The sequence below is a fragment of the Empidonax traillii genome, unplaced genomic scaffold (assembly GCF_003031625.1).
Source record: "Empidonax traillii isolate 1590-97213 ecotype Southwest subspecies unplaced genomic scaffold, ASM303162v1 scaffold111:size2041728, whole genome shotgun sequence".
Classification (NCBI taxonomy): domain Eukaryota; kingdom Metazoa; phylum Chordata; class Aves; order Passeriformes; family Tyrannidae; genus Empidonax; species Empidonax traillii.
In genome coordinates, this window is record NW_020955304.1 from 1,560,397 (window position 1) to 1,572,423 (window position 12,027).

Below are 12,027 nucleotides of genomic sequence, written 5' to 3' on the forward strand. Positions count from 1 at the left end.
TGGCTTCTGCACCCCACACTTGTGTAACATTTATTGTCCAAGAACTCCAGAGCAGAGACAGACAGTTCATCACTCCTGTGCTATAGGGAAATGGAAGTAGGATTTAATGAATAAAGGGCCAGCAGTGGAAGCAAGAGCTGAACGTGGGTGCTTTGGCTTTTGAGAAGGTTTAGTGCCCCAGGGGCTGCTGCCACCCCAGCAGGGCAGCACAGAACCATCAGCTACACATTGTTAGTGGGGAAATCCCTGCTGATCCTGGTTTCATGCAGAGGGTTCACAAACACAGGCTTCTCCTCTGCCATCTAACAGAGATCCCTCTCTCCGTGAACCATGGACAGGGTGGATTAAAAATTCACACTTAAAATTCTTTGAAGTTGACAGATGTGTTAACTTTCAGAAACTCTGCCTAGGAATTGTTCAAATTTTGTTTCAAAGCCACTGGGTAGCTCGTGTTTGCTGCACAAGCTTTGAAGAACAGACTGGTGACAGTCACTGGCTCAGTGCACGGCACTAAATTTCAGGAAAACGTGAACCAGAAACTGTGTTTTCCCCCTCCAAACAACCAACCGACCAAGTTCTGAAGGGAGAGCTACCAGTTACAGAGGACTGAAAACATGCTCTGTTCAGAAACAGTTACATTTGGTAACTAAAATACCTCCATTAAGCAATTATTATCAAAGGCACAACTTGATGAGACAGTCCCTAAAGAGTCCAGCATGAGCAGTTTAACCAACAAGAGCAAAATCTGCTGGTCTTGGGTGATTCAGCTGCAATTCCAGCCCAACACTGCCTGGTTCAAGACACAGGGTAAAAAAAGAATAAAAGATGTTTCTTTTTAGAATAACTTCGGGGGTTTGCCATTTTGGCGTAAAATGGAAAAGTACAAGTCTGAAAAAAATAGATTTTAAACTACATGGATGTTCTTTACAGCTGTAGCACAAAAAACGTAGCACAAGGTTTGACATGAAGCTGACACTGAGCTGTAAATGCAGATGTTTCACTGTCAATGACAAATTCTCCTTCGAGGTGAACCAACAGGTGAATACGCAAAACAAGATTAAAATCAGTGATTTAAGCCAAGCCTTTGCTGATCTGAGCCGTGGCTGAAGTCTGGCAATGTAAATACATCCACCCTGGCCATAGAGACCCTCAGTTCTCCCCATTAGCCCATGGATTGTTTCCCTCTAAGGTCAAAAACCAGGGAGCACTGCAGGGCAGCACAAGGGACACTGGCCACCTCTCCACATTGTACCTGTGTTAGGAAAAGAGGACTTCAATCTCCAAGGCTGCCATTCCAACACCTTCACTAGCACTAAATTCACAGGAAACCTAAGGACCTAAGAGACAGAACATGGAAACTTTATCAGGATTTCTAAGGCATCCTGCTGCATTCAGCTCTGCTCAGGAAAAAAGCTGGATCTAAACAGAAAGTGTTTTCAGAGTTTGTCAAGAGAGATTTTCCAAGCACTTTAAAAGGAGCTCATTTATTACCTCCCCAAAGCAGAGGTAGCCATAGGCTTCAACAGAAGAAAGGAAGGGAACATTCTGGATCAGGACATCCTCCAGTTTGAAGGAATGCATATCCGAATTGGAGAATTGAGCTTGTCTTGTTTCTAAAAATACACTACTCACTGAACTTTAGTGGGATATTTATACTGTGCATAAAACACAGAAGCCATTTTATGGCCTGTCATACCTATTTCTCCCTGCTGGAACCTCTGCAGGTCCCTTCAGTCGAGGATAAGTTCAGCCCCAGCTCCAGAGCATCACTGCAGAAGCCATCAGCACTACATCCAAGAGCCACTGCTCAGCCAAAAGCCTCTACCAGAGGAAGCCAAGAGCTTCTGCAGCCTGAACCTTCCTTTGCCCATGGAGCAAATGGAATTCCTTGTCCCATGGCCACTGGAAGTCTGCCATTCCATACCAGCAGCTCACGTGTACCCAACTCAGACCAGGCAGAGCACATCCAGCCACCTTTGCTCTTAACAGAGAGAGGAAATTTTTCATGGGATATGGTGTTGACTGGAATGATCTAAACGTGCTGGTTTAGATAAAAAGGGTTTAAAATCTGTAGGGAGGTACTACCAGGATACGAGAAAGACCCCACAGACGACATTTTGACTGTTCTTTTCACAGCTAACCCAAGGGGTACTTGGCAGGAAACACAGGGTTTCAGGGAGTAAATCCTCTCCCATCTCCCAACAGCCTGTGTTGAGGTGGCCATTTATCCCAAAAGGGACTTTGGGAGGGCTTCAGTTCTACAGACTCACTCGATAAATGTCAGACTGAACTTTGCTTTGGTGGCCCACATGCAGAAATGCAGTGAATTGGGTGACCTGGGGAAAAAACAGGTGGTACTTGAAGGGAAGGGATGGGTTTTTCTAATTTCATAGAACATCTTGCTGACAGAACACACAGTTATTGAGTTCTCCTCCTTTGCTGCACACAGAATAATTTCCCTACACCCTAAAACCAAATCAAAAAGGGAACGAGACAAGGTATTGTCTATGTGAGGGAAGTGAAAGTAATATTCAAAGTTATCAGAATACATAAAACCACACAGAAAAGGAGGAGATTTCCCTCCCCACCATCCGTGGCAGCACAGCCTCAGGGGTGACTGATGTCTGACAGTTCATTCACCAGAGCTCCTGTGCCCCTCCACACGCCCACAAGCCCAAGACTTACACTGCCATGCCCCCAACAAACTCCTCCGTGGCCTGGCAGTAGATTGTGATGGCAACACGGGCATCTGCGTCGAAGGTGAACTCCAGGCTGTACAGCACCTTCTGCTTCCCATTCTCCTCCATAGGACTGTCAACATCATCTTTATACCTGAAAGACAGGGCCAGAGGATTAGAATAAACATTTATGAGATATCACCAAGATCACTCTGGAGGTCAGGACAAGAGTACTCCTGACTAGGTGTTTGGGGCAGGCAAGGCACTGTGGGCTTCCACTTCAGGCTTCCCAGGAGATCCATTCCTTCCCCTGAGGAAGGTTCTTCCAAGATTTCACTGCAGTAATTCAAGTGTAACAATGGTGTTGAGGGATCTCACCCAGCCTTACAGGGCCAGGACACAGAATGAGACAAGAAAGGGAACCCTGGAATGTCAAACCCTGAGGAGAAGAAACGTTCTCCTCCCATTTAAGTCTTCATATTAGGTTCAATATTTGGGCTAAAGAAGTCCTGCATGGGCATGAGAGACCTAAAACCTAATTCTTTTAACACTGCAAATGAAACTGTGCCTGACAGACAAAAAAACAAGGTTTGTGCAACACAAAGAACTCCTGAAGCTCAACAAAAGGGACCTGCAGTGTCACACAGAGGATGATATTCAGACTGGAAAGCATCTGAATACAGGAATTTTAAACACCTTTAAATGTACAAATGACCACCTAAAGCTCTGATGCTGTGAAGGGCCGGAGCTTGCACGTATTTACTGTCTGAACAAAAATTAACACATCCAAGTGCACAGCAGACACACAACAACCAATACAACAATGAGTTTAGAAGTTATTTCAATTAACATCAAAATGAGCCATGACTTGGCTGTGGGCTACTGCAAACTGGATGTGATCACCACTGCCCAGGGTTACTCCTCCCTGCTGCAGCAAAAGGCAGGTCACAAAGCTGGTGAAGAAGGTTTGAAGCAGGGTCCAGGGCAGTGAGCTACAGCCACAGCCCAGTGGGGAGCCACAGTGTGCCAGGAATAGCCAGGGACATCAGAGATCCTGGAACAAACAGCCAACACAACACTCCATGAGAAGATCACAGAATGATAGAATGAACCTGAGTTGGAAGGGACCCACAAGGATCACCGAGTCCAACTCCTGGCCCTGCCCAGGACACCCCAACAATCCCACCCTGTCCCTGAGAGCGTTGTCCAAACAATCCTGGAGCTCTGGCAGCCTTGGGGCTGTGCCCACTGCCCTGGGGAGCCTGTTCAGTGCCAACCACCCTCTGGGGGAAGGACCTTGTCCTGAGACCCAGCCTAAACCTCCCCTGGCACAGCTCCAGCCGTTCCCTCGGGTCCTATTTCTGCTCACACAGAGCAGAGATTGGAGCTGCCCCTCGGGAGGAGCTGCAGACCCCAGCGAGGTCTGACCTCGGCCTCCTCTTCTCCAGCTGAAAAGACCAAGATCTCCCTGCCTCGAAAAGCAGAGCAACAGACAAATGGATGTGAATCACTGGCAGGGCAGCACCACATCCTTACACATCAGTTCAAATGCCAGTGTAAGCCCAGGACCACAGGCACTGTGTGGGAAGGGTGGAGGCAGCAGGTTTGACTTTGAGAGGTGTAACAGCACTCAATTTGTCACCCAGCTCCAGCCCCACTTGTTTATTAGTGTTACCTTAATTGCCACGTTTCCTGGGTCAAAGCCAAGCAGCTGAACTATTCAGGAAAGGCTTGACACTGCCTCTGACTTCACAGTGTCAGTCAGACTCTCCCCTCATTAAAGAGCCTGGATGAATAGGCTGTACTGTCAGAAACACTCAGAAATGTGCCAGGCATGCCTCCATAATTCAATCTAAAAATTGTCAAGGGAATCCTTATTTACCGAGTTCACTGACATATAATAATTCTGCCTAATTAAGAGGGTTCCAGCATGAATTTTACTTAACACCACGCCGAACAAGAGTGAAATGCTCAGCTTCAGCAATTTAATACAGAAGGTGCAAAATGAAATTTAAGAGCGATATAATCAAATGCCCAACGCATGCACTTGCACTAATGTAACCCCAGTGAACCACTATAGCTCACACAGCATTCTTGTCTGAAGGGCTTGGAGAGCTCCAAACAAGACTTTAGCCCGGGGTTCACCTAGGTCAAAACAGCAAATCAAGCTAAATACACCCAACATGCCACTATAAAAAAGACATATCCCCAAAATTGAGAGTCTGAACACCTGCAGCAGCCTGGACAAAACACACAGCACAGAGCAAAATGGTATTTTCACACGAGCTGGTTGCATCCAAAGAATAAAATCATGGCACTTGAAGGCTGTAAAGAAGAAACAGTCTGGGCAGCAGGGAAGGTCTGCCTGGAAAACACTCAGGGGAGCAGCAACATTTTGTGCTGGACTGATCCAAGAACACAGATGGCAACAATCCACTCACACGTTTTATGTGTCAAGAAAGCAGCACAAGTTTCTGTGAGTTATCTCTTGCTGCTCTCTCTTGATCTGAGGTTGGCAGAGAAGGATCCAGGCTTTGACAGACTTGCCACTTCTTCCAGAAGCAGCAGGGAGGGAGAACCAGTACCCTTGCAGGAAAGCACTGATGAAAGTGCTTCACAGACCCACCTGGTGTACAGGGAGCCTTAACATAGAGATGCCCAGCACAGGTGTGAGCTACAGATGGACAACACAGACCAAGGCACCTGTAACAGCCCCAGGTAACAAGGTGGGAGACCTGGGGTGGGGGGCAGCTCACACAGAAGCAACATGTCATTAGTACAACCACTGCCTGTTTCATCTTCTCAGGAAGTCACAAAAAGCATCCCAGATCACCCTCCTGATCCCAACTCTGCACCTCCCTGCAGGCACTCAGAATGTGCTTCCATCCTTCCGAGAAGAAAAGGGGTTAAACCCAGACTGGAACAGATCTGTTGCCCTGGGAAACCACTGAGGGGCCACCACCAACTGCAGTGCCTGCAGAGAAGGTTCCTGGAGGATACAGGGAATGTCGGAGAGTCCGAGTCCTGTCTGCCTGGAACAGCATCAGGGGAACAGGGGACAAGGCACACGTCCCTAAATGGTGACAGTCACAGCAAGGCTGTGCTTGTGTCTTCCCATCCAACATCCTGGTGCTGGAGGGCAAGAAAATCATTCTCAGCCTTCCAGGACCTGAAGGGAGCCCACAGAAAAGATGGAGAGAGACTATTTACGAGAGCCTGTAATGACAGGACAAGGGGGAATGGCTTCACATTGACAGAGAATAGGATTAGATGGGATATTAGGGAAAAATGCTTCCCTGTGAGGGTGGGGAGGCCCTGGCACAGGTTGCCCAGAGAAGCTGTGATGCCTCATTCCCTGGAAGTGTCCAAGGCCAGGTTAGATGGGGCTTGGAGCAATCTGGGCTGGTGGAAGGTGTCCCTGCCCATGGCAGGGGATGAGCTTTAAGGTCCTTCCCAACCCAAACCATGCTGGGATTTTATGACCCACCACAGAACAAGAGGTTCAGGTGAGAAATCACTGCACAGGCTGCTCTGCCAGCTGGTAACTGGCTCAAGGAACAAGCTAAGGCTACTCTGGTGCATTCTTGGAGAGGCAGAAACATCTCAGGTCCCACCTCAAGGTGCAGGAATGGTGGGATGTAACATCAGGGGAGTAACATGACAAAAATCACACATTCTGCATTCCTTCTTTCTTTGCAAGGGACGTGGCAGGCAAGGGGGTGGCTCAGGAGTGGTTCAGGTGCTTCAAGAGCTCTTCTGTCTCCACCTGCACTTGAAGATTACAGTGGACATTGAGCCAAGCCCTACAGACAGTGCTGATGTGAGGTGGTCACAGATGCATGCACAGTTAGGAACCAGTGACTTGGCTGGGTGTGCCTTGGGGTCATGCACAGAGGTGCATCACAGAGCCTTCACAGCCACGTGTACAGAGCAAAGAGACTGACCCCCTTTGGGAACAGAGAGCTGATCCAACGTTTTGATGGAAAAGGCAAAAGCAGGATGACCAAGGGAGCCGAGGCCGCCTGGTCTGACATCACTCCTGGATAAAACAATGGGAATGCTGGAACTTTTTGTTTGTCTGTTAAAGAATTAAAATATAAACATGTAATTAACAGCAGCCGCGACAATTTTTTAGAACTAGGTTGAGTCGAACACAATTCCATCCTTCGAGGAGATTAAAAGGTTTGGCCAACAACTCAGTAGACATGCAGGAAAAATATTAAGTATTACCTGACTTAGTACTGTGAGATCTGCATCAGCCAGGGTTAGAGCAGGGTTAAATGAAGGAAGAACTAGTCACACCCCTACAGCACTGACTTGCATGGGGGAGATCATCATCAAACAGAGGCTTTAATATTTGGGGGTTCTGCAGAGATCTGCCCAGTTCAACACCCTCCAGGGCTGCAGAGCAGGCAGTCCCAGCCCCTCACCACCTCCACCATGGCATGGACAGCTCCAAGGATCAAGGTTATCTCTGCTCTGCTGGAGAGGGAAGAGAAGGGATTTCCTTTCTCACAGCAACTCACCTGTCTCCCCTTGGCCCCTCATCCACCTCTCAGGCCACACTCAGTGGTTTCCCTATTCTCCATGATATTCCTGCTGCTTCAGACACATTCCCAAACCACTACAGCTGCTGGTTCCTTCAACACTTTTGTTCCTTGATGAGATACAAATCCCAGAGCCCACACTGAAGCAGAGAGGTTGTCCCACAGTGCGACTTTTCCACAAAACACACTGTTCAATGAGTTGATCTTCCTCCTGCAACTGGAAGTGCTTCCAGGGTAAGAGTGAACAGCCAGTACCAGTCCCTCAGGTACTGCAGCTCTGAAATAAAGCTTCTGATCCAAGGCCAAACATGGGACACAAGACAGACACAAGGAAGTCTTTCCCTGTTAATGCTTAACAGCAAAATTCCCGCTACCCTTCTCCAAAGATAGAAAACACATGAGATGTCAAAGACTCAGAACTTCAACACCAATACCCACAGGTTTATTGTTGCTCTCCACAGCTGCTGTAAATACTCAGGATTTGGCAAAGCTTGGGATTTTGTCTGGTCAGAGCTTGTCAGGAAGCTCAGAGTGGACATTTCCCCATACCCCTCCATGGCACCTCTCCTGTGAGGACAGGCCAAGAGAGTTGGGGTTGTTCAACCCGGAGGAGAGAAGGCTCCAGGGAGACCTGAGAGCCCCTTCCAGTGCCTAAAGGGGCTCCAGAAGAACTGGAGAGGGACTGTGGACAAGGGCCTGGAGGGACAGGACAAAGGGGAATGGCTTCAAACTGACAGAGAATAGGTTCAGATTATATATCAGGAAAAAATTCTTCCCTGTGAGGGTGGGCAGGCTCTGGCACAGGTTGCCCAGAGAAGCTGTGGCTGCCCCAGCCCCTGGAAGTGCCCAAGGCCAGGTTGGACGGGGCTTGGAGCAACCTGGGCTGGTGGAAGGGGCCCATGACAGGGGGTTGGAACAAGATGATCTTTAAGGTCCTTTTCAACCCAAACCATGCTGAGATTCTACCAAAAAACATAAACTTGTGAGGGCTTTACCATCAGAACCCACCTCACACCTGGACATCCAGCCCAGTATCATTTTATTGGGTGGAGGATGTGGTAAATTAAATAGTTCAGGAAAGAATGTGCAAACCTCAACCACTGGCTGTGAAGAAGCCAAGCTGGAGAGGGCACAAAGTGTCCTTACGTGCAGAGAGAGGGGAAGGAAATGCCTCTAGTCCAGAACACGAGAAAAGCACAAGACAGAATGTACCCTTGGGGACTGGCAATTAAAATCCCATTTTGGGTCTGCATCAGTGCAAAATTAAATCAAGTCATGCTGGCAGTGTCAGCGTCAGCACCGACAGAGCAGCAGCAGCACAAGGACCTGTGAGAGCTCATGAGGCAGAAAATGAACTGACAGTGCCAGGAATCAGATGGATGCAAACCTGGACACTGTCAAGGTGCATGTTCATTACATTCCAAATAGTCCAGAGAGCTGCTTGGGAGAATGGGACATGCGAGCACAGAAAGCAGAATGGCAGGACTACGTGTAATAAACCTCAACAACTGCTCCTTTCACAGCAAGGCCACTCCCAGGGAAAAAGCCACTTCCCATTTGGCTTCTGAGAGATGTCACACTGCTAATGTGGATGCCTGCAGGGAGAACCAAATACCCTTTCCATTGCAAGCATGTGAGGAAAGCAACTTTTTCCTAGAGAAGTACCCCTCACCCCTCAGCTGAAAAACCAGACAACATTCAGAGCCTTTTATCAATGGTGACTTTTTTGGAAGATCTTCCCTCTTTTCCTGTTCAATAAGTTTTGGAACCACAGGTTTTGCTCATTAAAAAGAAAGAAACCAAAACAAAACAAAACCAACCTTCAGTTTTCACATCAAACCAAGCTGAGGGGTTTGTGTGGTTATGACTCAAACTGCTCACGTTCCATCCACGCTCCCAGAGCCACCTTGGCCGGGAGCTGCAGCTGGAGCCCTGCCAGAGCCTGGAACACACAACCCAGTGCGACTCCAGGAGCGTTGGGAAATGCTCTGCCTGGCCACGTGCCCAGTGCTCAGACCCAAACAAAGCACTGTATGCTGGGCCCTGCACCTCAGCCATCTGTTGGAAAGGGGGCAGCTGCAGATCCCAGCACGAGCCAGCGTTTAATCCGGCTACGCTGCTTTGGATCTCGGTGTGGAGCAGGGAGAGGTAACAGAGCTCCATGACTTATCCACACCTCCTTGCCCTGTGCATGGGACACAAGCCACCTAAACACCTTTATCCTGGCAGCAGGAGAAACCTGAGGAAGTTTCACTCTAGACCAATCTTCCTGGTCTGTGGCTCGCTCCAGAATCAGCTCCTTTCTGTCTTCTTCTTGCACAGGAATGCAGGAAGGAATCTGTCTGTAGGGTTTACTGACCTGACTAATATCTTCTGTTCTGATTTCAGGGCTTTGTTTACCACTCCAGTCTGTCCTGCTGAAACTGGCCTTGTTTGGAAACACAGATTGCTTGGATAAGGAGCATATGAACCACTTGAGAGCTCCGATCACAAAGGAATGCAGGAACCTCTGGACATATCGAGCAACAAGGACCTGGAAATCAGCTGTTCTCCAAAACCTCATCAATACATTTTGGCTGTGGGATGAATAAAATGAAAGGCCCAGGCAGTGTGGGTACCTCACAAGCCGGAGAGAGTCTTTGCGGATATTCACCAAACTCCTCAGCGTCTTCACTGGCTCGTGTGGAGCTGGAGTTACGTAGGGAAACTGCAACAAAAGGGCAAAAATTTCTCCTGTTATTATACTATAAAAAGGTAGCAGCATGTCGCCTGGCATGCAATTTACCCAAATCAAGAAGCATCCAGCTTTCAGGGTACTCGGTACAGCAGAAGGAACAGCAATAGCAAATTCTATTTACAGGTTGTAGTGGGTTTATGTGGCTGGGTTTTGGTAGTGGGAGGGGGGCTACAGGGGTGGCTTCTCTTAGAAGCTTCCAGAAGCTTTTTTCCTCTCTCCTCTGTCCAGTTACAGAGGGGAGAGTGAGAGAGTGGCTTTAGTGGGTACCTGGCATCCAGGTACATTAACCCACAGATAAATCAAGCATTTTTCAGGATGAAAATCCTGCCCTGGCCCGGCAATGGGGAGTACACATTTTAAGAAGGAGCATTTTCACAAGCTCTTGTTCTGTACTCTGAATTCCCAGTCAGGAAAGCGCTGCCCTCACAAGCTTTTGTTTCCACTAAAGAAACCACCTGCAGCTTGAGCAGAAGAAATGCAGCTCTTTCATGTGTGTTACAGCATGCAAACAGTGATCTGACTGCTAATCAGCATGGAGAAGCCCTGGATTACTGGGGGAAACTCTTTTTATTCTGAAACAATGGGGCAAATGTTCTGGAAAAGAAAAGAGACAGGGATAGGGGGCCTCTTTCCACTTCTGCAGTCAAGAAACCTTCTCTCCCAGATTGTCCTTTAAATAGGGACATTAATGCTTCAGGCTGTAATTCTCCCTACTGGGCACAGAATCTCTGGTGGGAAATGCAAAGGAACTGCTTGTTGTGGTGATCACAACCTGTACAGCTCCACACCTGCCTGCTGGGGCCCAGGGACCACCAACACCCGTTTCTTTAGGAAGGAGGAGGCAAGGCCTCCCTTACTCCAAAGCAAGAACTGGGCCCACATCCAGAAAACAGTTTTGCTGCTCTGTGTTCAAGTGTTTTTTGTTGTTTTGTTTTTTTTTTCTTGAAGATTAATCAGAGCTGCCAAAGGGCTTCAACTTAACATAGGCAGACCATATTCCACAACAGGCTCCTCTTAAACCTACTTGGCAAACATCCCACGGTGTTAATGGCATCTCACGCACTCCCCTCTGGAGAAATGATGAAATTCAGTGCTGGGATGTCAGCAAGGAAATCCAGGCTGAGACATGCAGGTGATTTAACCCTGCAGGGTCAGTCCCTGCAGCCACAGGCAGTGCACAGGGGATGTGTGATCACCCCAAGCCTGCATGGCACTAATACATCCAAAACAATTTCCAGCTTCCATTTCCCTCCTTCCTAATTCTCCTGCCCACCTATACTTTCTGCTTGAACAAGGACTTTTCCAGGTTCTTCCCTGTCCTGCCCTGCAGAGTCCTGTTAACTGCCTGTGGTGCTGAGAAGACCAATGGCACAGCCCGAGGGGGAACTCAGAAAGTAGAATGTTCTTGTCCCTGTTCCAGTTCAAACACTAACTCATCCTGCCTCAGTTTCCCCCACCTGTAAAACCAGGGTAATCCCAAGCTGCCTCCGAGCACTACAGACATAAATTAAACAATGGTCACGGCTTTTTCTGAGGAGAACCACAACTTCCATTTTTCCTTTCCATCTTTAGAAGTTGCAGAAACAACTGGGAGAACATCTGGCAAAGCAAACAGCTCTTTTCCCTTGTCCTCTCCAGCACTCTGCAAAGAGCTCCAAACTGCTCCTACTCTGTTACCTTCTGGTTCTTTTTAAGCAGTTCTGAGAGGCAAGAGAAATCCACAACATAACACTCCCATGAAATTCCTATCTGTCCCTCACAATGGTGCTATTCCTTGTTCAAGAACAAGCACTTGAGCAAGCAGCTTTCCACAGTCTCACAGACACCTGTGGACACAGAAATACCTCTGTGTTCCATCTGGGTAAACTAAAGGAGAGAAGGAGAGACTTTTCTGAGCAGCCCACTGAGGTTACAAAGCAAACTAAAACCCACCAAATACCAAGATTTATCTTAACCCTGCCCTGTGCCCAGTCAGGCCACTCATTTAGAAAGAGAACAGCACATGTTGAACACTGGCTGCAAGCCATCCAGCATGCCCAGGAGCTTTGGGAAGTTGGGGCTCTGA

General features: G+C 48.1%; 1 protein-coding gene across 4 annotated transcripts in view; it reads right to left on the minus strand.

Annotated features, from left to right (window-relative positions):
* The window catches only part of MGRN1 (mahogunin ring finger 1), a 48,905-nt gene that overhangs the window by 28,826 nt on the left and 8,052 nt on the right, over positions 1-12,027 (minus strand). For all 4 annotated transcript variants that reach the window (XM_027882751.1, XM_027882754.1, XM_027882753.1 and 1 more), the window contains exons 3-4: positions 9,844-9,932; positions 2,686-2,832 (exon numbers count right to left, since the gene is read on the minus strand). In XM_027882751.1, coding sequence (XP_027738552.1) covers positions 2,686-2,832; positions 9,844-9,932 — 236 coding nt within the window. The remainder of the gene's footprint in view (positions 1-2,685; positions 2,833-9,843; positions 9,933-12,027) is intronic.